We start from the raw sequence: 25,293 nt of genomic DNA on the forward strand, positions 1-25,293 counted from the left end.
GCAGCAGGAATCAGGATTGTAGCTCACCTTCCCAGCTGCAAGTCGAAAATACTGCAGAGCTGGCTCTCCCACTGCAGGAACACCCTCTATCTCCCCAGCAAAGCCTTTTATTGTGTTTTGTAAACAAGGGAAGAAAACAGTGAGGTAAGAGGGGCTGTCCTTGATGCATGGCAAGGCCAAACATTCCTGAAAAGGAAAACAAAAATCTGGTGGGATAAGAGGTGCTAAAGACTGCTCCAGATAGGGCTGTGATGTAAGCAAAGATAAAATCCAAAACCAATTTAATAATGGCAAAGCTGGTGTTTGTCTTAAGAGTCCACATACTGTGCTGCTGGTGGAGCTGATGAGAAATATTTTCCTTTTAAAACATGTCATAAGGTACCTTCATTAAAAATAAAATGGAGCATAATCTTTAGTAATACTAAGCAGAGCCCTTTTCAGAGAAGTACAAAAATACTGAGTGCTTTTTGCTGGCCAGGTAAGTCAGTGTACATAGAAATAACTGACAGTAAGCCAGCAATGCTCAGTTGTCAGGAAGACAGTAGAGCAGGAAATTATCATATTGCAGCACAAGTAAAATCAGAATAAAATCTTACATACAACAGTGTAATACAGCAGAATCAGTCCTCCTGTCTCTAGGTTTTGAGAGGAATAAAAAAACTCCCAAACCCAGAGCATTAATTTCTGCCAATTAAATTGCAGTCAGGCAGGTGTTGTGCAAATTTTCTAACACTGCAATCCTAACCTCCCACAATCTTGCTATACAAACTGTGGGCTTCTCTTGAGAAGACACTAAATATGCCAAATTGGTGGCACTGTGTTATGAACATATGTCCATTAAAAATCACATTAAGGATTCCAAATGTTTTTCATTTGTGATGGCAGCAGGGCTCGAGTACAGATGTCCACTGGGAATTCTAGACACTTCAGCATCAAATTACTTGTATTTAGGTAACACCTCCCATCAGAGGATCTCAGAGCATATCACAAACACGCAGTAAGCCTCAAGCCCCTATATAAAACACACATAGTATTTGGTGCAGTGAAATAACTGGAGCATATGCAAATCAAGGCCAGGATTTTTTTTTCAAGAATCTTCTCATTTAGAGATTCAGCTTTTAGAAAGCCAACAGAAGGCATTAAAGGTTTTATGTGAAGATAGTGGATTCTCATAACACCCGCTGTTTCCCACACAAAAACCCAGATGCAGCACTTCCCATGGCTCAGTTACAGTGGTCTTGAGGTGTCACCCAGTACCAGTGGGTGCTGCTGTCTGGATTCAGTTTCTGGAAGATTTCAGGCAAACACAGGAGGTGGTATAGGGAAATGTAAGGCCTTTTTAAAAAGAGTTGTCTTCAGTGTAAAGTTTATTTTCCATTTAAATGAGAAGCCTTTTTTAGTAGTAACTGCATTATAATGCTCATCTAATAGCTGATACGATTTCTTCTGATTGAACTTTTTTTGGCAATTTTTCTCTGTGCTTCTTGACACTTGAATGTGATGCTTATCAGGTGCCTTCTTGGAAGCTGTCAAATAATTTAAATGTGTGTGAATCTGACATTTCAAGATGACAGTGCTCAACAAGTGCCTTGAAAGGAGGGGGTTTAGGATGTTTGCTTTGATGGACACTATTCAGGTTGCTCAAAACAGAAGTTTTTGAGATTTTACAGACTTACTAGAACTCAATAAATGTAAAGGTTTTTAGATGCTCAGAAAAAAGTGTCACTAGGAAGCTTAACTCATCACTACAAACCAAGGTGCAACAAAGCACTCACAGTGAGATCTGAAAGTTGTTAATGGCATATAATAATACTCAGAAATTCTACTTCCCTCCCATTGCTAACTCTCCTACATATTGTCACCTCCAAGGAGTTTGTCACTTGGGTATTTTGCTATAAAATTGTCGATTTTTAAAGATTCTCTAAGCTGTTCTACTAAGGGAAGAGCACTGCCTCTGGATTGCTATTTCTGTGGTGTTTTGCTCAGCTGACACTGAGCACACTCTGACAGCCGCTGGACTGGATGCCACAGAGTCCAGACGCAAGGGCAGCCCTTGCAAGCTCAGAGGGAGCAGGGCAGGGATCGTTCTCTCAATTTCCAAAAGAAAACGTGAACCGTGCAAATTGCCTGCAGTTGCAAAAGAGCCTGTGAGCGAGCCAAGCGCTTGTTCCAGACCCTGCGCGGCGCCGGGCGATATTTCCGCCTCACGGCCCCTCTCCTGCAGGCAGCTCTTCAGCACTGACCCATCTGCAGGAGGGCTGGGGGCCCTGCCACGTGTGCTGCACGCTCCCCTCCACGTGTGCTGCGTGAACCGAGAGACCGAGCCTCTGCCACTGGCCACAGCAGGTAGCAGCACACTGCGGGCACGGTGCTTTACCTCCTCTTCATCTCCTTTCCAACCCTAATCCATACAGGATCGGGCAGATTGTAAAATATGCTGTTTGTGGACTCCTACAAAAGGCAATATAATTTTTTTGGCCCATGTTCAAAATGAAGTGGCTTGTTGTGATGGTGGAGGAGTGGGAAAAAATACCCAGATTTATCACGATAAGACTGTACTTCCATTAACCTGGCCAGCATTTTCAGCTCGACAACAGACATTTCTCAAAACAAATGGAAGCAAATTTCAGCAGCCAGGAAGATGCACTGGTGCATGTTTAAAGTCTCTAAACAAAGTCACTAACTTTTGATGCTTTATTCAGTATCAGCTCAAGTGCTCAATCCTGAGCTATATTCCAGGGAAAGTCCTGGTTGTGCCACAGTACATGCCAAGGCTGACATTACCCCATGGGCACACTGGTTTCTTGCTTATTGTTCTGCTTTGGCAGATAAAATAGTCATTATTGTTATTATTAGTTTATATTTAAGCTCACTTTTACATGCTCAGCTCTGCAGATGGGATTGAGACATGTAATTTTAACTTTGATAAGCAGTCACCCCTCTGGAGCAATTTCTTGAGGTGTGACTCTAATCTGGGGATTCTTCCCAAAAGGAATACTGTCATTTTTAAAAGAAAAACCTGTCAAGTTTCAGTGAAAGTATGTGAGTAATGGGCGCTGTAGCCACTGGCACCCGACCAGTGGTCAGGTGCAATTCTGTTAGCTTGGGAGCTCTTCTCATCTACTGCAGAAGGTCTCAGTCATAATGGAGAGTTTGAGCCCACCAAGACTTGGACCAACTTTTCCCTAGCCACAACAGAATTATGATTTTTGCATGGTTACTGCAGGGGTTTTTTGCTGGATGAACAGCAGAACCACAACCAGGAGAGAAGGGGACAGACCACACTAACCAGAGTGAAAAACAGTCAGCAAAAGGTTTGTGTTTCCCTTTACCTTTCAGCATCTGCTCTGTTCAGTCATACTAAACCCAGATGGCTCCAAATCCAGTTTGCAAATAGAAATGGTTACCCTTGCTGGAGTGAAATCTCTTTACCACAGAGGTGTGTGTTTGCAGCTGTCAAGGACTTCCTGCTTCCTACTTGAGTAGGTAACAGACAAATCCTTGCACATGAGTTCAAGCACCTCTTGTTCAAGAATTTCTGCTTCCTGTGATGTTCCGCTAGCTGTGCCCTTTTACAGAGACCCCTCCTCCTCAGGCATAAAGAAATGACATGGAAGCACCTTTTTATATTCTAAATTTGTTTGTTTTTTCTAGGATGGGACAGCCCTGGCTCCCCTGGCTCCTTCCTCTTGCACGCTGTTCCTTATTTCTCTGCGATGCTCTGCCTGCTAGCAGCACTGTGCTGGCAGTTGTCCTTTCAGGGTTACCCAGCTCCATCTGTGCCACGGGCTTTTTCTCTTTTCTTTAAATCTTCCCACACACATTTGTTCTCCCTCAACGTTTCAGTCCCTTTTCACATGCAGTCTGAGCCACTGCTCACAGTTCTGCACGTCCTTCTTGAGTCGACTCCTTTGAAGAAGGATGGCTTTAACCAGTCAGATTCTGAAGGTTTAGGTTCTGTTTCTTCCTCTGCTATGGGTTTCCCATTTTGACTTTGGACATGTAACTACATCCCCAAGCCTTTATCATCTCCTGGGAAGGTGGCTGGGAGGTGACAATGCCCATTTCTCCCTGTTCTTATGAATTCTCCTAGTTTGGTTGATAGTTCCCAGCTAGAGAAGCTTAAAACCTAATTAAACAGGATCATTATCTCTTCTCGTTTTCGTCTGTGCCACAGACAGTCTCTGCTGGGTTCTCTCTAGGTTACTGTAATGCAAATAGTAAGTTCTTACTTGAAATGAAAAGCATTTACTAGAAACTGTTTTCTCCTTCAATAGCAACACAAAAGAAGCAACTTGGGCTGAACAGTGTCTTCTGTTTCAAGTGAGATTTGTTCTATAATTTTTCCCCAGGAAAACAGCTTTGATTAATATTTCAAGCATTTTATAACACTAAAAGCTAAACAACAGGATAGAAAAGCTGATTATGCAGAAATGAAAGCCAAGCTACATCTAAAGGTCAGAAGGCAAAAGTGCCTATGTCAAGCACTACATACCTTTTGGTTCTTGAACCTGGCAGCTGGAGGAAAATCAACATTGCACAAAAACCAATAATCCTCTGTTTACTGGAAAACTCTTATGTAAGTGTTAACGAGTCAGGTGAAATCCTACATACTGTACACTTCTGCTTAGCACCATGATGAGAGGCATAAGGAAAACATCAGTGTACAACAATGGGATTTTTTCAACGTAAAGGCACTTTTGTTTGGTCAGTGGAAATGGTTCCTACCTGACAAATGCCACAATTATGATTATTTCTACAAACAACACTCAGTAAAGAGATCAGGAGTTCCACTGGGCCCTGGAAATCATGTTGTTTTTTTTTTTTTTTTCTTAAGCTTTTAGGAAGACATAATTCTGACTGCTAGATGTGCATCTTTGATTGACCATCTGAAACTGTCTCCAAATTTACTGATTCAGGATGATATATGTGCATATGAATACTGTTTGTGTACAGAGAAGTTTCTTATGTGTGTGCTTAAACCACTATGCACAAATGAATGGCAACCAACTTGCATTCTACAAATACAATTTAAAACCCCATGCACTTGCTAACCTTGTAGAGTTCAGGTATTTGCTCAAAATAGCACTAAGCACCTTTTTATTTTAGGTGAAGCGTAGATGTTCTCTGCCCAGAAAACCTGAAACAAAAGATGGATACGAATGACAGATCAAGAGACTTTCAGTATGTAGAGGCAGCACTGAATGGAGTAATTGTGATTCACAAAATGTGTCACCCAGGTATTCTCATCTGCTTTCTAGACACTGCCTCATCTTGATGTTTAAGTTACAAGGACTATAAGATTGATTTTGTTTCTTACAGGAGCAGAAAAGATGTACAACTAAGCCTGTTATACCATATTTCCATTACCAGTTCCTGATGGAGAGGCCTGGGGCTATGTGGTTGTGGACTTAAAGTGATGGTTCAACATTGTAGCAGTGCAGAAAACTAGGAATTAAGGTATTTCTGCTGATAAATATCATGGACTACACCACCTGCTGTTCAGTGAAGTGACATTAATATACAAGTTGCTAAATACTCCCTTAAATTTTCTTGATTTCTTTAGATTTTTGAATTAAGAAGTTGATTTGAACTCTTCAGAAAATTTCATGCCCAAGAGGATTTGTTATCTGAGCTGGAAAAAAAGTGCACAGGAACCCACTGCTCTTCTGAACCCACCAACCACCTCCTTACTGCTGATTTTGCAAGGTTTAACCTGGACTTGCTGCACATCCACGTGGAAGCAGAATTTGAACTCCTCTGGGTTTGCACCTCTCACTCACAGATTTATTAGGACAATCATTTAATAGTCTCATTCTTCAGTGATCCTATTAACTTCCCAGTTTTGGTGTCTGTTCAGCTGTGCACAAAGAGCTGTTCTCAGAACTGTTTTCCTGATTAAAGATTAACAGTGTGATAAAAGAAGGAAACATGGGCATCCTTGGAGTTTGTTTCTTACATCAGCTGGGTTAAACCTTTACTATCTTTTCTCACTGTGTATCTTCTATCTGTGTTTGGCAATCAAATTCTGCACAACTCCAGCACGTTTCCCCCAGCTTAGTCAAAACAAGAGGAAAACTTTCTGCCTTTTAAACTTTTAACTCTTCCACCCTTGCACAAACAGCAACAGAAACCTGTAATAACTAACTAAGGCGAGTTGTATTAAAAACTTTCTTTGCTATCTGTTGGATTAAAGAGTATTCTGTAAAAACAGTGGAAGTCACTGAGGTGTAGTTAACTGTATAACCACACTAATGTCTTTTGAAATGGAATAAGTGATATGCTTCCCAATAAACATCCTTCTTCCAAACAGATCCAGGCACGCAGCTCCGCTGTTTGCCACAAGGAGCAAACTGTGTATTAGTGGATGGCAGGATTGTTTCTAAATATATCATAATGTTAGATGAAACAGTTAATAGACAAATTTCAATTATGGTTAATAATTTTTAGACCACTTCCCTGCCTTGTGTCTAAGCAATCAATCATCCCTGGTACTTTCAGCTCCAATAAGTTTATGTTAAATACTTCCCCTTTTATATAACCCACATTTGTACTCTAGTAGGTCTTGGTTTTCTGTCATGCTGTATAATTATAATAATTTAGAGTAAGGAGCAGAATTTTAAGAGCATAGACAATACTTGAAAGCATTAAGTCTTTTAACTTAATAGGAGTTGCTTTTGTTCTGCTGCAAGAATCACTCATATTTACAGAAATTTGTCTCCTCCAAGTCAAGATGAGCACTGGAGAGAGAGCAAAGCCTGGCTTTCCCCATGCCTTAGGCACAACCTGAATTTAGCTGATCCTGCATGAAAGGCACAGTCCAAGCACTGTGCCCCGAGACAGCTCTGCAGCTCTGCTCACCCTCCTCTTTGCATGAGAAGTGGTAATTTATAGCCTGCCTAGACACTAGTCAATCAATACCCTCCAGCATGATTTCCATCTGGCTTTGCTTTGCTGTGCTCCCATCTTCTCTCTGCTTTGGGGATTCAGCAAGGAAACAAGTAGGTCTGTATGTTCTGATATTCCTGGGTCTGAGGTCTGACTAGCTTTTTATATGACTGTAGCAATAAGGAGCAGAGAATTGTGTTCTCTGGGGCAGGCAAGAAATCCAAGTCAGATCTAAATCCTAAGTGATGTCTGCTAAAATGAACTGTAGCTTCCATCTCCAAACCAGAGGTCTGGGGGAAAAAATAAAAAATTAATAATATTCTTCTTTCCAAGTGATCAAACTGTGTATTTTCTCCTGAGAATATTCCAGGCCAGCACTGAAGCACTGACTTAATTCTGAATCTGCAAGATTCAGTTGCTTAGAACATCATCAAAAAGAACATAACTTTTTATCTCACTCATTAGCTGATGTGCTTTCTCTTTCTGTTTTTTTTAATTAAGGTTTCTGGTGGTCTCTGAAGAAATGCTTCATATTTGTGAAAGTGGGACACCAAAGGAACAAGAAGCACCAAAATATACAGCAAAAAGACTTCAACCATGTAGTGACAGCTTCAAGACCTGAGCAACATTTAAAGGAGCCAGATGAATTAGAAGATTGCCAAAGTATCTCCGCTTTCTCCGAAGCAGGTGATGGTGTGAAGGAGGTTATCTGGCACTGTCATTATTAAGAGGGGCAATATCTCACTGCAAAAGAGGTGCTGAAGGTAGTGAGTGTCCCTGGGGTAGGAGGGAAGGGAAGGCGTGCGTGTTTGCAGCGCGGTGCTAAGGCGCACACACCGCTGACAGGTGCGGTGTGAACGCGACACATGCTTGGAAACAAAAGTGAGACATCGGTGGAAAGTTAAAATGGAAAACTTTCCAGATGCCAGGTGGAAAATGATATTAAAGCTGTCAAAATAAGTCACAACAAAGACTGGGTTTTCTCCTAGACTAACAGGAGTCATGTTCTGGAGAAGAATGGAGGTTTCAGCTACAAGGCAGAGTGTCATAAATGAAACAATTATGAGCATTGGAGGTTAAATTTGAACCTATTTGTTTTGGGGTTTTATGCTTTGGTCTCTTTATTTTTTCCTTTTTCTCTTTTAAGTACACTGCAGCATTCCTGATTTACTCTACAGTTTGTGGACAGGTCAAAAATGTGTAAATAAATCCCACTGTCATTGCTTCACGTAGTTATCTGTTCTGGGCCTAATTCCAAGCCCTGTTAAATTGATGGCAATCCTTCCATGGGCATCGGAGGAATGCAGTTTAGAACCTGTGATGGAGGTGCAAAGCATCACCAGAGAGGATGGATAAACAGCCTCTGCAGTCATCCAAAGTGAGTTTCTGAAACACAGTAAGGGAAGAAAACCTTGAATTACATTCAAGGTCAAATATGCTTTATGTACATGGTAATGGAGCTTTTAAAAAAATCAGCTCCTCCTAACACACATTAAACATCTTAAATATTATAAAAGACATTATTCAGATTTAAGACTGACAATCTGAACTGATAACCCAGCATTTTACTTTAAAAAATCAGCTGCACTGTTTATACTTGGGTAGAAAACCGCAGATCAGAACAAAGTTTGCTGTGTTTCCTTAGTGCAGCCAAGGAAATTTACTCTGCTGATTGAGGATGTTACTTGTCCATGTATTCACTTTCATGCACTAGTAGATTCTTATCAGTAATTTAGCTGCAATTTTGTGGCTGAATTTTGTTTCTTTATGTAATGTTACTTTAGCACAAGAAAATGTGCCTACATTAAATTCCTTTTGCTCCTTATGAAATACTCCTAACAAACAATAATTCATTTTGAATGTTTACCTCCCAACCTATAATTATGACTTAAAATATAAAATACATCTCTATTCTTTCGTGATAGACTTTTCATGCAGGCTGTTGATGTGTTAGAAGGAACCAGACTCCCAGAGGAGTGGGTAGAAGCTTGATTGCAGCTAGAGATAGACAATGCAGCAGCAGCAGTAACTGGAGACTGCTCACACAACACACCATAATGGCCATTATGGAGCTGTTAACCTCTAGTGTGTCAAAACCTACTCAGAAACTGGCTGAATTCATAGATTGCTGATCCAAGTGGTTCCTTTAAATTCAGCAAAAAATGAACTGAAGGGCTATTCTGCATTTGAGCTATAAATCCTTGGAAATATCGGTTAATAATGGAAATAATGACAGACCTTTACTGTAGCTGCATGGATGGTGCTGGTATTAATAATGCAGAAGTGCAAGGCAGGACAGCTCTTAGAAGTTGATGACTGCTGAAGTGCAGAAAACCTCATTAAAACAACCTAAAGGATGGTGTATTATTATAACAACTTTTTTCCTACAGTGCCCTTCAACTATCATAATTGCACAGTATACGGAGCAACTTGAAAAGATTTGGAAATGCATAAGAAGTAAAATCTCTGGCCACAGTTACTGGCAGCCTAATTATGTGAATATATTGTGTACTCTGCATCCTGTTCTTCAGTTTTGAGCCTGTGGATTTCTGGATGATGAATAATGTGGTGTCTAACCAAAATATCAGCACTAAATTGCTGGAATAGATATTCAGCCTTAAATAATTGCTTTGGATTTGTGTTGATTCCAAGCAGTAGAATAGTTATGACTAACTTGCAGTTGTTAAATGTAAACATGTTGTATTATTTTTGCATTCAAGATTTTACAGAACTGTGGATAGGAGTGGTTGTTGTCAAGGGTGTTTATGGGATTTTCAGTTGATGTCTCTGAGGATGAGGTCTAATAACCCCACCTCATCTGAGGGTACTGCTCAAAGGCCAGTGGTGTGGGCTGCTGTTTGTGCTACAGATATTTCACAAATGCCAGTTGTTCTGGGTTACTTCCACCGACAAGGAAAGCCACCACTTGCTTTGGGGCTTTGATTAGTGTTTGGTAATTCAGCTTAAGAGGATCTGGACCACGCTGGGCTGCAGTCCCTGTGCAATGTACTGAACCCTGCACTGCACAGAGCTAATATTTAGAGGTAAAGCTCCCAATCTATCGTCTGCACTGGCATATAATAGAGTATTCAAAGTAAGTGGGTTTTATAAAATGTTTGATGGCTGGAAATTACTAGTCTAGAAGGGTACACAAGATTAAATGTTAAGTCACTCAAACTGTGCAAGTTTACCTCAAAGACATTTTTGCAATGCCTTTGGAGAAAGAAGTAGTTCAACTTGTTCTCTATGAATAACCAATCCTGGCCTAAGGTACAGTGTAACGATGCTTATACATCGCTCCACTGCCTCTGCAAAGCCACTTGAGCCAATTTTGTACAACACTTCTGTGGCGGCAGCATCAGGCGGCCCTTCAGCAGCACTCCAGCACCGGGCTCCTGGCTGGAGGCTTTCCGTCGCAGAAACATGCTAAGTGCTTCAGATATTTCCCAAGTGGAGAAACCAATTGAGCTCAGCCCCATGGTCTCCAGCCAAGTGGGAGCAGAAGGTTAAGGGCCTACAATTAAGGCCCACAGATCTTCATCTTTGCTATCTCAAGAGAAAACGGTGGCAGCTCTGACAGGACTTGCCATGCGTGGGGACCAAGGAGCGCCGGGCACCTGGAGCACGGGGAGGGAAACCTCCACAGGTTCGGGGCTTTGTGTTTTGTAGGGAATGAAGAGGTGAGAAGCAGCTGTTCCCCCAAAGCTGCTGCCCACGAGTGGGCTCCCACACCAGCTGCTGCTAGGGAGCGGCACAGGGAGGCAGAGGCGGCCATGGCAGGTGCTGAGCCCCTTCCCTGCCGCCTCCCCTCGAGGGGCAGCCCGGGCCCCGGCCCAACAGCCCGGGGAACCCAGCTCCCTGCGGGGAACACCGGGCGAGGAGCAGGGCTGGGGCTGCTCCTGAACGCCCGTGGTTTGCCCTCGTGTTTAACCTCGAACAGGGCCGCTCCGCAGCGTGCGGGGCCTTAGGGCTGCAGGGGAAAGGCTGGCGAGGCCAGGCCGAGCCGAGCGGAGGAGAGGAGCAGAGCGGGCAGCGCGGTGCGGACGGGACACGCGTCCGCCCGAGCGGCCCTGTGTCCCAGCAGGGTGAGGAACACGAGCCTGCAGCCCGTGTGTGTGCAGGGAGCCCGCAGAGCCCTGAGCTGTGTGAGCCCTGAGCTGTGTCCCAGCAGGGTGAGGAACACGAGCCTGCAGCCCGTGTGTGTGCAGGGAGCCCGCAGAGGCCTGATCTGTGTCCCAGGAGGTGAGGAACACGAGCCTGCAGCCCGTGTGTGTGTGCAGGGACCCGCAGAGCCCTGAGCTGTGTCCCAGGAGGGTGAGGAACACGAGCCTGCAGCCTGTGTGTGTGCAGGGACCCGCAGAGCCCTGAGCTGTGTCCCGGCAGGGTGAGGAACACGAGCCTGCAGCCGGTGTGTGTGCAGGAGCCCGCAGAGCCCTGAGCTGTGTCCCAGGTGAAGAACACGAGCCTGCAGCCCGTGTGTGTGCAGGGACCCGCAGAGCCCTGAGCTGTGTCCCAGGTGGGTGAGGAACACGAGCCTGCAGCCTGTGTGTGTGCAGGGAGCCCGCAGAGCCCTGAGCTGTGTGAGCCCTGAGCTGTGTCCCAGGAGGTGAGGAACACGAGCCTGCAGCCGGTGTGTGTGCAGGAGCCCGCAGAGCCCTGAGCTGTGTCCCAGGTGAAGAACACGAGCCTGCAGCCCGTGTGTGTGCAGGGACCCGCAGAGCCCTGAGCTGTGTCCCAGGTGAAGAACACGAGCCTGCAGCCCGTGTGTGTGCAGGGACCCGCAGAGCCCTGAGCTGTGTCCCAGGTGAAGAACACGAGCCTGCAGCCCGTGTGTGTGCAGGAACCCGCAGAGCCCTGAGCTGTGTCCCAGGAGGGTGAGGAACACAAGCCTGCAGCCCGTGTGTGTGCAGGAACCCGCAGAGCCCTGAGCTGTGTCCCGGCAGGGTGAGGAACACGAGCCTGCAGCCCGTGTGTGTGCAGGGACCCGCAGAGCCCTGAGCTGTGTCCCAGGTGAAGAACACGAGCCTGCAGCCCGTGTGTGTGCAGGGACCCGCAGAGCCCTGAGCTGTGTCCCAGGTGAGGAACACGAGCCTGCAGCCGGTGTGTGTGCAGGGACCCGCAGAGCCCTGAGCTGTGTCCCAGGTGAGGAACACGAGCCTGCAGCCCGTGTGTGTGCAGGAACCCGCAGAGCCCTGAGCTGTGTCCCAGGTGAGGAACACGAGCCTGCAGCCCGTGTGTGTGCAGGGACCCGCAGAGCCCTGCCCGGGCCGGGGCACTGCCCGGGCTGATCCAGGCCGTGGTGCCCGGGCACGGCCCTGGCCCTGTGGGGTGGCATCGGCGTGTTCCGTGGCTTGGAGCTGGCACAGATCCATACATTGCAAGAAGAAGGGCAAGGAAAGAGTGCAGGAAGCAAGGCGACAGAGAAAACACCAGACACGTTCCTGATGGAGGTATAAGTTCTGGATAAGGTGGAATTACAGATATGTTGCTCCCTGTTAGCTTCTGCTATCACATCGATTTGGTTCTGAATTAAGCATTAATATTATTTATTTGGCTTAAGTATTCAGGCCGCTGAACATATTTTTATAATTTGGTCTCATTTTTAAAAGGACAAACTAGAAGTTTAGACTTTCTGGATTCAGAGAATATTCTGAGTTGGAAGAGACCCAGATTATCAAGAAGATATCGAGATGATATTTAACTGTTGAAATGCAGACAAGTTTTTAATTTAGTTCATCAGTTTGCTATTTGGTTTGATAGCCTCCATCTCTTAAGTGGCATTACAGAATTTCCCTTTTTCTCCTTAATTCAATTAGTTCAATCCTGCAGTCATTGTTAAAGCTGGTTATGTAACATAGTCCCATTTGAAATTAATTTTATTAAAAAGGACATGCAAACACTGCTGGTTTGAGTCTAGCTAATGCAAGAAGTATCACAACCTGGTTAATTGGTATATGACAAAGAAGGCATTACAATTAGCCTGCAGAAGTCCTAAATTTGTTAAAAAATCGAGCACACTTCTCATTTCCTTTTAAAAGTACTGAAATGAAATTTTAAATATCTTCTTTAAAAAACAAAGATACGTGTTTCTGTGTTCTCAGTGCTGCAATCTTAAAATGATGCTCTGAAATTTTATATAAAATTTTGAAGAGGGAGGGCATAATTTTAGAAATTATTCCTTCTTAATTGTAACTTACCATTTAGGCTGCTGTATGCCAAATGCAAATTTAGTCCATCACGTGTAAGACTGAAAATCAGAACAAATTGGTGGCTTGCATCTTGTTGACTGCTCAGTTGATTTGCCTTTAATTGAGAAAGTTGTAAAACATATTCTTTTTTAAAATAGATACATATTCTTTTTTTAAAATAGATTGACAGAGATAATGATGCCATTGCATTTGAAAATAACATCCAGCAACTGAGCCCATCTGAAGAGGGGGAAGCAAAGGAATTTTTTTCCACTGTTGGGGAAACAAAAAGTCAGAGCTGCAAAGGAGGTGATGATTTGTCAGACTTATTCAATGAAAGTAAAGAGCAGGAATATCCAACTGCACCAGAACAAACAGTTGTAAGAAATCTCAAGAATCTAAAATTTGAGGCTTGTGCTCCACAACAGGAGAAAGGTAAAAAGTTAATAATCTTTGTAGTTAATTTTTAGATAAGGCATGTTAAGTAAGATTTTGAACTGAGGTTGAAGTTTTGCATTAAATACTCACAGTGGTAATTGTTTCGATTAGGTTAAGTAACAGTCTGTGGAAATTTGGAAGAAGAAATAATACCTTCAGCCCTAAGTGCTCGAAGATCTTGTTCAGGCTGATGTCATCTGCCGTGTGTTCAGGAGAGACATTTTGGATGGCATTTAGAAATTAATGGTCTTTTGAACAGTGTGTGGTATTTGAAACCTCCAGGGAGATTTCAAAGTTAATATTGTATAAGTGCCTTTGAATAAACCTAGTAATTTATTTAGTGTCATGATCCACTCATTCAGCTTCAAAATCTGCTTGTTTGAGGGTTTATGGTTGAGCTTAGAGTGGTTCCACATGGCCAGCAGAGGGTGGTGGGCATTTATCAGTCAATACCTGTCAGCAAAGCCTTTCCCAGAGCCTAAATAAGAGTAACAGAAAATGGCTGATTTAAGATGTTAGAAACCTAAAAGTATGTTACAGAAGTTGAGGACTGACTCAGAAGAGAACAGATAAGCATCTGTTTCCCTAGAAACTGTGTGTGTACTGTAAAACTTGGATGACATCAATGATGTTGAGTCTGTAAATGTGTGTGTTGTATCTGGAAGTTAAGGTATCTTGGCTGGGGTTCTCTGTGGATACTGTACAAATTGTTAATGTCCCCTGTTTCAGTTACAGCCTTTATAGGAAGCACATTTGAGCAGTTTTAACAAAGCTAACAATGTTCCTTTGTGTGGGCATGAATCCACAATGAATAAATGACAATAAAGTGGTTTTGTTTGCTTTTACTGAAGTGAAGTGTTATCTGCACATCTCTGTGTGGTATAAAGCATTGTATAAAATGCATTTTGGTCTCAGCATGAAAATCATTACAGAGAGCACACTTGGGAGCTGAGACAACTGTTCTGGAAAGACTCTTCAAATACGACGTATTTGCCATTTCACAGTTTCAAATCTTCTTCATAACTAAAAGTGTTGCACATTTAATCTTAACTTGTTACTCTCAAAAGAAATTCATTACTCTTGTGCCCCGAACTTTATTCTATGACTTCTCCAAAGAACTGACTTTTTCCCCTCAAATTCAACCAGTAATTTTAAAGAGGCTTTCACGTCATGATTTTTTTATATGCACTTTACAGATTCAGGAGCACCAGAAAGCTGGGAGTAGCTTAACCTGCCATTTCCAAATCTCTGCATAAATTTCCTTAGTGCTAATTACACAGTTGCTATCAAGAAGTTTGTTGCACAGGTTGTAAGTCTTAAAGATGGTACTTAGAGAGGAAATCTCATCCTGTCTTAGTGGTGAGGGCAAGGGTAGGAGTTGGGTTTCCTGGGATCGGATTCTAAACTGTATCACCAACAATTAACACAATTTTGGGGGTAAATCACTTAAGTCTTAATGAATCCTTTAATGTAGAAGTTCGAAGTAGTTTTACCCAGACTAGAGGGACTCTTTAGAGATTGGTACCATTTTTTGGAAAAGTAAAGTCATTATTTTGTGGCCTGCACAGTGTAAATGTGTCTTTGTTCCAACAGGAGGAAAAAAAAGTTTCAACTGTTTATTCTGCCCATTCACCTCAGTCAAGTTATCCAGTCTTAGGCGTCATTTGAAAACCCATTCGGATGAGAAGCGTCACGTGTGTCACCTCTGCCCGAAGGCCTTCCGTACAGCAGCTCTGCTGCACAACCATGTGAACACTCATACAGGTACCGAGGGCTTGAAAATGCTGTGTTACATGCCGTCTTCAAAACTGAATCAGCAAGCAAGTGGCTTTGCCTTAGAGCTGTGTTCTGTGATCATTTTATGCTCAGAAATTCCTCTGATTTTCTGTCTCGCTCTGCACTGAAAAGACATGGTCTGTAGCTAGGAACTCTGTGTGTGAGTGTTTGTTTATTTGGTTAAGTACCATTCTAACAGTTCTTGTCAGCTGAGCAGTGACTTCAGCTGTGCTTCATTCCTACATGCAGAATAGATTTTTCTGTGATGTTTTAATTTAGCTATATAAACATAGGAAGCAAAGTGATAAATTGTGTTTATAAGAAACGTACTGTGTACATATATATGGAAGAAATTCTCTGCTGGGAGGGTGGTGAGGCACTGGCACAGGTTGCCCAGAGAAGCTGTGGCTGCCCCATCCCTGGAAATGTCCAAGGCCAGGTTGACCAGGGCTTGGAGCAGCCTGGGACAGTGGAAGGTGTCTCTGCCCATGGCAGGGGGTAGAGCAAAATGAGCTTTAAGGTCCCTTCCAACCCAAATCATTCTATGATTTATTGCATGTAAAAAAATCAGAATATCAGAAAAGGTTCTATTAAAAAATTCTGCATGTTGGATGTCAGGCAGACAAATCACATTGCTGTGGTGCTGAATGAAAGTCTCACATGTATCGTTGCAGGGAACAAACCCCATAAATGCAGTGAGTGTGACACTGCCTTTGTGACCCGAGGGGAGCTCTCACGACACAGGAGGTACAAGCACACTTTGGAGAAGCCTTTCAAGTGCACAATATGTGAATACTCCAGTGTAGAAGTAAGTACAGCCTTATTGAATCTTTTGGGAGGGTGTGAAGGTTTTCACATGCCAAGATTTTGATGTACATTCAATTTTTGCCCAGATCTTTAACCGTGAGAAGTCCAGGCTCTGCTGATGGCCTTGGACACACTGATGGATTGTGTTTATCTGTTATGGTGCTGCAGTGTTTCTGCAAGGTGGCTGATGGCTACAACTTTGTGGTGCCATGCATTTATTTAATTACATTTCATTACATTTCATTTCATTACATTGCATTACATTTCATTTGTGTGCACATCTTTTTATCCCTATCATCCTGCAAAAAAGGAACAAGTAACCTGAATTCCTGGAACCCTTACTTTGTCCCTGTAGTATTTGCAAATGTGTTGCTGCAAATCAATATTCATACAATTATTTAGGGGTTTTTTAACCAGTTGCATTATAAGAGCTTTTTCTCTTTTGTTATGCTAAAATTGCTGCTAGACAGTGTGTTTGTGTGATTTTGGTCCTACAAAAGCATTTTTGGTCCTCATTTACGCTGCATTCCATGTACTGTAGGACAATGCTAGCTAAAGTCTGAAAAGAAGTTCATGTATTGTGTTTATATACTTGATGATATATGGGTTTTTTCCAGGACTAGAATTTTCTTCATCAGGAATAAAATACCTTAGAGTCTGCTTAAGGGTGCACTTGGAAATTGCAATTGAATTGGGTGCAGAGGCTTTTATAAATGCACCTGTGTTGGAATCACTGTCACAGTTTAGTGGATGTTCAATATCTGAATTTGTGCTGTGTCCAGATCTGAAGCTGTAAGCAATCCTGACCTTTATTCCATGCACCTTATCTTAATAATTAGATTTTTTATAGCTTGCACCTTTAAAAAGCCTGACAGCTGATACTAAATTACCCTGTTCTTTCCCTTGTTTCAATAAGGAGCATTCAGCATTCACTGCTCTTACAGAACCCACATTCCTGTAAGCTTTACCTGAATGAAGAAAGCTGAAAGAGCTCTCCAGCAGTGCCATGCAAATTATTTGACTTTTGTGTATCAAAGGTTGGCAGTCATGTTTAATTTCATTGAATTGAATAGTAGTGTAGATTTGAAGGAATCTAGCAGTGAATTCATCAGTTGTGTTCATAAATGGAGGAACTGAACAGTTGGTAACTCCTAATCACATACGTACAATATTGATGTAGAATATATCAGAAAAACAGCATAAAAAAGTAGAATTGAATTAAACTTTGTAACTAAGGTGCTTCATTGGTACTTGAAGGTGAGTAGACTCTGGATAATGAGTTTGGTCTTTCATTTATTTTCCTGAGTGTTTTCAAATAATTTTATGTTTGGTACATCCAAGTAGCCTGACAGTAGTAGGTATCCTCTTTTTAAAATTTTATCTTTTTTGTTTTTGTTATAAAATTTCCCATTTTGCTAATGTGGACACTAGATATGAAGGTAAGATAATAGGGGGAAAGAGTGCAGAAGTGTCCTAAAGCCACAGGGAAAACCACAGATGTGAGAGTGCTAGTTCTGGGATTAATGCAATGTTTTCAACTGCAGTAGGTGCAGCAGGTAAAATTGCTTATATTTGAATGAAATGTATCTCTCATGCAGATGTTGCTTTAGAAAATCTCTCGTTTTTGTCTGAGGCCAGCAAGATGAGACGCCACGTTCGCTCGCACACGGGAGAGCGGCCCTACCCCTGTCACCTGTGCAGCTATGCCAGCAAAGATGCCTGCAAACTGAAAAGGCACATGTTAACTCACACTGGTAGGATTCTGGGCTAGTGATCAAGTCCAGGGCCTCAGCTCTTTAATATTCATAGAGCAATCTTATTTCAGCCTCAGAATTAGCCCTTTTTTAATTTGTGATTTGGAGTAAAAACATGTTCTCTGTCATTGTTCTGGATTTGCAGTTGGAAGCCCAGTAGTTAGTCTTGCTATTCCTCCTAAACTTCTTTTATATTAGAGAAATATTTCATTTTCTGTGGGTCAAGTTGTCACTTTTATTTCTCAATTAGTTGATTTTACATGGAGAGGTATATGTGAGAGATTTTTAACTATCTGTTCAGAACATGGATATTGTTGTGACCCCAGATCGCCAGCAAATAATTTGGTCAACAAAGAATTAAATTGCTTTAATATTTGAAGCAGTGTGTTCTTGTCATAGCTCTGTAACATGCAAGTCATCTCAGGGGCAGTGAGTATCAATCCTGTACTTCAGGGTTTAACTTGGCTCAATTATGATATGTAATTTGTGCTCTGATTAATGTTTTAGCTTGAATCAGAGTGTGACAGCGTGGTTGGAATCAAATTTTCCAGATATCCCCACTTGTCACGCACTGGTTCACATCTTCAGACAGTTTGGTGCAATTAAACTGAATTATTTTTTTATGAGAGTCAACCACAAGAGTCCAACTGGAAGAGTTCAAGACTGTTACCCACTGCTGACAGGGACTTATTCCACAGAACCAGTCTGGAGTTGGTTCAAAGCTGTGCCCGTTGCCAGTGTTGATGTAATTTTGAATGGTAGTCACACCTGATGTGGCTTTTTGGGGAGGAAAGGCATGAAAATTCCCTAATTTCCCTTCCCACCATTATCAATGGCTGATGGTGTGTCACTCTTACCATCATGTTTTACTGCTGTTGACTTTCTGTCCTTGCATATTCGAAGATAACTCTGCATTTTTGTACATGAAGTATTCAAGGAAGATTAGATGATAATTTAAAATAATCCCTGATTCCTAGTTTAGAATTATATGAAAGGCTTTATGCTCCAGCAGTTTGACTTGTGGACTCAGAAAGCCAAGATTTTGTGTTGCAATCAGTTATGTAAACTTCTGGAGACTTGTTTGGCCTTTTGTGCACTGTCAACTAACATTAACTTTTGGTTGGTCTGGAGAGAGTTGCTGTTAGAACGTGGATGTTGAATTCTGTGAGAATTTGAACTCATATTAAAGAAGTAGAGTTTGTAAGCATGTGTTATTTTAATTTTTTTTTAATAGGTGAAAAACGCTACGAATGTTACGTTTGCCAAGCCAGATTCACTCAGAGTGGTACCATGAAAATCCATGTGTTACAGAAACATGGAGAAAATGTGCCAAAACACCAGTGTCCACATTGTAGTACTTCCCTTTCCCGAAAAAGTGATTTGGGTGAGTGTAAAGGAAAACACTGACAACAAAATGCAGAGATAAGTAGAGGTGAAATCTCTGATTTTCACAAAATTTCACCAAATAGGTTATAGCTGACTTCATATAATCACAGAATATTTTAAGTAAAATGGGTTTGTAGTTCTACAGGTAAATTCCTCCTGCAAGGAGATGTGGTGACATCTTGTGGTTGATGTTTTAATTTGTTTAAAATGCAAAGTAGCAAATATTTAGCTTTTTCTGTTTTGTTATTTGCTTGATGCCTGTGGCATTGTGACCCTCTGTTTTTTCAGAAGTAGTGTTGGTGGCAATAGAGCTGACCAGTAACAAAAAAAACCTAGGTAGAATATTAAGTTTCCAGAAATACATGAAAATTCTGTGTTAAAACTGGATTTTTTAAAAGTCTTTGATTTGTTAAACGATTTCCATTAAATCAGTAAGATTCAGGCTTATAACTGCTTGATTTCTTTGGGAAGTTACAACATCTTGCTGCAGCTTTTGTTTGATCTTAAACTGATTTGTCTATTTTACCCCACTGCAGAGGGCATGGAAGGTTCTTTTTTGCTTTCCTCTACACGATTTGCATTTCTCAGGGTTATACACAGCCCAGCTCTTGTTCAAAACTCTGAAAATAAAAACCTTGCCGTTAAAATGAGTTGTTTTCAATAACTGTCCAGGTGTCCACCTGAGGAATCTGCATTCCTACATGGAAGAGGCAGTGAAGTGCAGGGACTGTGAGGCAGCTTTCCATGAGCGCTACGCCTTCCTTCAGCACAGGAAGACTCACAGGAGTGAGAAAAGCTTCACGTGTGCTCGGTGCAGCTGCACATGTAACCAGGTATTCCAGCTCCTGGGAAAATGCTGCTCACTCTGCCTGTGGTGGTGTTCTGAGACACAGTTGGCTTTGGGGTTATAGTTACCTTAAGAAAATAAAAACTTTTGTGACTGCAGTCCAACTAAAATAGGGGAGGGGTGCTTGTTTCCAGGGTAAATCTTTCACAAATTGAAATTGATATGCTGGAAGGATGAGTCTTTCACCTTGATAAATCTTTTGTATGTGGACTGCTTAGAAGTATAAAGTAAGAGCAGTCACTTGCAGGGTTATTGTGATGAAGAACAAAATGTAGCATTTGAGCCTGAAATGTGATTTTCAGTGGTGATGCAGAATAAATTCAGTCTGAACTGAAAAATTTATTTTAAAGAGTGCTTTTAGGATAGCTAGGACCCATTCAGCAAGGAAAGTAAGAAATTATTATTCACTTCAAAACCATATGCAATGAGAACATATTCTCATTTTGGCTTAACTGTGCACAATTTCAAGTAAATGTGACCCTTTTTCCACATACAGATTTTACATGTGAAACTTTATTGCTTATCCAGGAACCAGAAAAAAGATAAATTTTATTTTATACCCACCAAATGGCAATGTTCTTTTAAAGCAGAATTTTAATATATATTCTGGAAAATCTTCAGGAGTTTTATGGAAGCTGTTAACTAAGTCAGTCTTCCTCTTAGTGTTCCAGAAGTTGTCTGTCAGAGCCATATTTGCTTTGTGTCTGTTAAATTGCTTACATAGATTAATATTTGATTGATATATTTGTTCTTCATTATGCTAACAGAGTAATATGTGTAAGCATGCTGAAAATTGTGGATTGGTGAGGGCAAAAACTGCTACACCCAGAAAAGGAAGCAAAAGCAAAAATAAAATCCATGAGAACCCGAAGCGTGCTAAGCCAGAAGGTAATCAGTGACTAAGTTAGGATTTAATCATGTAAATTAGAATCAAGACTAAAAGGCTAAGGCATTGAATCTTCCCTGCTGCTTAATTGCTGTTTCACAGTGAAGCTAATAATGGAAGAATACTTGAGAATAGGCTTTATTGTGTGTCAGAAATTCTTGTCATGTGAGTTGGGTCCCTGCACAGGTACCATCCTGCTCGAGTTCCTGAAGCCCCTTTTTTAGCAATGCTCTCGGATGATTTTTGTGAAGTAAGAGACAAGGATGGAGATACACCTCAGGCCTAGGTGTCCCTAAACCTCACCCTTTGTATCAGATTGTATCTGCGCTGAGAGAAAATTTGACGTGGTGAGAGGAAGAAATGTTGGAGCTTTTCTGAATCTAATGAATATATATCAGCAGCTGAGTTTACATTTGCGTTGACACTTCTGTTTTCACTGGTGAGGCTGTAATGGTATGGTTAGAGAGAAGTGTTACAGCTGCAGTGTTTATGTTTTTGCAGTAATTAGATTTTGTTGCTTATTAATGTTTTCCTACATGCAAACAATTTCTTTTTGATATCTTGTAAATACCTTCATCTGAAAACCTGATTTTCTAGAGCTGTGATAATGTATCTTCAGATGTTGTTCATGCAAATATTCAGTTCATTAATTGACTGACACAAAACCTAGAAATTTCTGTGCTGTTCCAGAAAGTTTTTCCCCAAAACTGACATTTGCAAGTATTTATAGATCACTGTCCACTTCTTGCACAACTTGAAGGGGCCTGTGGGATCCTCAGGGTGGCTTTGCAGGTGATGACTTGTGAGACTGGGGCTGTCAGTGATTTGCTGTTGCTCATAATTAAAAAAGAAAAAGGTGCATATGATAATTAAATTTCCAGTTAAAAAATGCTTAGTTTTCCTCTGATGAGAATACCAAACTCAGTAACGTGGCTTGTAATGTAATATTCAACAGAAGATATATTCATTCCCCAAGTAAAGTTCAAGATAAAAGATGTGCTGTAGTTACATATTGGCAGCATTTTCTCCACTAAATTAAATTGCATACTTGTTACATTTATTGAAATATTTACTTGTCTTTCTGGTTAATCATCCCAATATTTAATTTTTTTTAAAGTTGCCCTGAAATTACTCCCAGATGACTCTACTGTGAGAAATGAACATTGTGCCGGTGAGATCATTCCTGTTTCAGATGAGACAGAAACAGCAACTCCGAAAGAGCACAGAACAGAAGCAACTCATTAAATGGATCCTCAACATGATGGACAACTAACGCACAAACAGGCTGGTCTTCCTTGTTCTCAGTAGTTGTAACTGGGCAGCTCAAAGTGTGGCACTACCTCCAGTTAGAAGGGTGGAAAAGATGCTGTTGGAAGCTGTTGAAGCCCTTCTGTGCTCATTTCTCTTCTTGCTGCAGTTTCTACTGTGTAACCCAAATACCACTGCAAATTGTGAAAGTTAGAGGCAACTTTCACCTGGTTTATTACATTCAGGTAATGACAGAATGGCAAAAATCAGCTAATTTCAGAGTTATTTATTAAAGACTAGATTGGTTGTTTCCCCTTACAGTTGTTTTTTTCCAGCTTTACTCACAGGGTTGCAGACTGATCTGAGGCAAGTTTATCCCTCAGTATCACTGAGAGCTGCCTGAATTTCAGTGTTTGTAATTTGCTGAGGTGAGCAGATGAAAGGCAATGATTTTTTAGTACAAGGTACATTTACTAAATCTCCTTTCTGCAAACACTTTCGTTTCCAATCGAATTCATGATGCAATAGGACGCATGACACAATTTTGTGGAAAAGCACCATTTTTTTGCCTCATACTACTGCTAATTAGAAACTAACCTTTTGTCTGAGTTTTTCTCAGCTCACTTACCTGGAGAAACAGAACTGCATGACAAAAATGAAGCAGGAACAGCGTGGCAGAGAAGTGTGGAGGACCCCCACATTGTGGGAATGTAAAACCTTCTGTGACCTTAATCTGACTCTTTTTTGAATGCAGGTGGGATCTGTTTTCTTTAAGCAGCCTTGCAAGTGTTCCCATGTACGCTTGTGATCCTCCATTTAGCACCAGATCCACACCACATCCACGACTTTGACTTTAATTAGATCTTCAGTAAAGCACAACTGTGTTATTTAGGAAAGTTCATGTTTATAGTATACTTAAAAATCAGAAAATAATTTAACTGTCAAATACAATTCTCTGACTTTCCTTAGGTTGTAAGAACTACTGGGTTTAACACTTAATAATTACTAGAGTCATTACAGTATGTACTATTAATTTTTCTGATTCATTACAATGATCACAATTGCTATTTATGCACTGTTCACACTTTTTTTTTTTGTCATTTATAATTAATGCTTGGAAGCCTCATAAAATCTTAAATACTTTTTAAATATTCATCTTTAATGCTGCTATTCTTATGTTACATTTCATAATAAATAAGTACCAGCATAACTAACAAATATTAATAACGTTAGGTCATGTAACAACTGAATTTAATTGGAACGCCAAACCCTCATCCCAATTTCAAGATTAACATCTGTGTTGGACTTCATTATGGTGTGGAATTGGACCAGTATGAAAAGGTTTGGGTTTGCAGGTTGGGCAGGCTGTGGCTGCAGGTTCTGCTGCTGTGGTCAGAGGATTCCTGTGCTGTGCACCCCAGGTGAGCTGCAGGCTCACAGCAACTGCAGCTTTTAACTTTTTTACCTTGAAACAATGAAACAATGAAACTTCTAATTTTTTGCCAGTTAGTTTCTTAACATAGCATCTTCATCCTGTACTTGGTGACATGTCTACATGCCCGTTCTAGGCTAACTTCTTTAATCCAGCAGCTGAGACCCAAAGCAGTGCCAGGAGCTTTGTGCCACGCAGTGTCCCCGGTATCTCAGTGATCAGATAAGAGAGGATGTTGGGATTAGCAGGAGATAATGCAGTCTTAAATAAATAATCCCATTTATAGAGACCACACCAAAGGCCACACCAAGACCTTCATCAATCATCTCAGTCAAACACATGAACAGGAATTACCACTTTGGTGACAGAAACCTCCTTCAGTTTTGTAGCAAGCCCTGAAAAGTCAGAGGGCTTGAATTCATTTAGATTCCTTATTGATTCTGTCCCTCCATTACAGGTCTGTTACTTCAGTGTTTATAAAGTTTCATATTGATTGCTCTGTGTCTGTTTTCATGCTGGTAAAATTTCAGGAAGTTCATTTGTTCTTACAAGTGACAGGATTTAAGAATACTTTTGTTCATTATAATTGCTTAAATAATATTGTTAACTTCATTCTTGTTGAGCTGTTTCCATTTGTGTTATAAATTCTAAGCAGCAGATTGCTTGGTTAAAATTAATTTTAGAAGTTGTTTAAATTCCTTGATCAATTTGCTGAATATATATTGTTCATTTGAATTGTTAATAACAAAGCTGACTCATTCTGTGCTGACATCTAAAAATCAGACTACATAGAGTGGAATGTGAATGTAGTAATAAAAGATATTTTTATCTCTGAACTTTCAAATTATTATTTCAGTAGTTAGAAGCCATGAATGTGTCATTTTGGAAATCAAGAAAGAGTGCTTTGACCTCCTCAGGAGCCATTCCTAGTGGCCTTATGCTTTTTAACAGCAGTGATTGTTCTTCATGATTAAGAGTTTGCATAATGATGCAAATGCAAATATTTGCATCACTATTCTGATTTATATTTTACAAAGATAATTTAATTTCATTATATTACTCACATATTTTGGACCAGTAGATCTGTATTAACATCTTTTAAAGCAATGCATATTCTGAACAGAGGCCAAATTTAAAATATTTTAATTTACTAATTGTGGAGGAGTTGTTAAATACACAGGAATTATTCATGTCTGAAACAGATAATACTGGAGTGTTCTGTAGCATTATGTAACAGTGTTCTGAGATAATTCACTTATTTGGGAAAGAAGAGGAAACTTGCATTCTGAGTTTCCTTTGCAAGCTGAAATTGTCTATGCTTTAAATAGTTAATGTGTGAGGAAATACAGTTTTTCACAGACCCAGCTGATAAAATGCAGAGAAAGAGTAAAACCAGGCCTTTGGATACTTTTTTTTTTACTATTTAGGCTCTGTAATAAAACAGACTTGACACAGGAGTAGCTTCAATGACGCTAAAACGCGACATGACCTTGTGGAAGTGACGTGTCAATTAGAATGAACTGTGTCCTGAAATTTGGAAGAACTGACCTCAGAAGAATCCTGGACAAAAGAAGAAGGAGCCAAGACTGGAAACTGGCTCTGCAGGAGCTCCTGCTGGAGTTCAGGGGCAGTGCTGGTCTGGG

The 25,293-nt window shown here is 41.1% G+C and overlaps 1 protein-coding gene and 1 long non-coding RNA gene across 5 annotated transcripts; one reads left to right on the forward strand and one right to left on the reverse strand.

The window, feature by feature from the left end:
• The first annotated feature begins 1,643 nt into the window (after nucleotides 1-1,643).
• CTCFL (CCCTC-binding factor like) lies at nucleotides 1,644-25,293 on the forward strand. Of its 4 annotated transcripts, XM_038159113.1 has the most exons (15): nucleotides 1,644-2,346; nucleotides 3,227-3,314; nucleotides 5,110-5,240; nucleotides 5,323-5,460; nucleotides 5,567-5,764; nucleotides 7,390-7,575; nucleotides 8,122-8,266; nucleotides 13,259-13,511; nucleotides 15,108-15,278; nucleotides 15,965-16,098; nucleotides 17,731-17,851; nucleotides 19,086-19,235; nucleotides 19,910-20,070; nucleotides 20,852-20,972; nucleotides 22,088-25,293. In XM_038159113.1, the coding sequence occupies exons 7-15, from the start codon at nucleotides 8,237-8,239 to the stop codon at nucleotides 22,213-22,215; spliced, it is 1,269 nt and encodes a 422-aa protein (XP_038015041.1). In that variant the 5' UTR covers nucleotides 1,644-2,346; nucleotides 3,227-3,314; nucleotides 5,110-5,240; nucleotides 5,323-5,460; nucleotides 5,567-5,764; nucleotides 7,390-7,575; nucleotides 8,122-8,236; the 3' UTR covers nucleotides 22,216-25,293. The 4 variants fall into 4 exon arrangements, with proteins under 4 accessions (XP_038015041.1, XP_038015043.1, XP_038015044.1 ...); XM_038159115.1 differs by lacking the exons at nucleotides 1,644-2,346; nucleotides 3,227-3,314; nucleotides 5,110-5,240; ... (2 more) ...; nucleotides 8,122-8,266; nucleotides 13,259-13,511 and adding an exon at nucleotides 6,463-6,883; XM_038159114.1 differs by lacking the exons at nucleotides 1,644-2,346; nucleotides 3,227-3,314; nucleotides 5,110-5,240; ... (2 more) ...; nucleotides 7,390-7,575; nucleotides 8,122-8,266 and adding an exon at nucleotides 12,103-12,338.
• Nucleotides 7,984-14,257, reverse strand: LOC119710261. Its single transcript, XR_005259528.1, has 3 exons — nucleotides 13,668-14,257; nucleotides 13,086-13,191; nucleotides 7,984-8,274 (listed from the first exon to the last, which is right to left on the reverse strand). It is a non-coding gene; the product is annotated as an uncharacterized LOC119710261 (long non-coding RNA).

This window comes from Motacilla alba, chromosome 20 (assembly GCF_015832195.1).
Source record: "Motacilla alba alba isolate MOTALB_02 chromosome 20, Motacilla_alba_V1.0_pri, whole genome shotgun sequence".
In the NCBI taxonomy this organism is placed as follows: domain Eukaryota; kingdom Metazoa; phylum Chordata; class Aves; order Passeriformes; family Motacillidae; genus Motacilla; species Motacilla alba.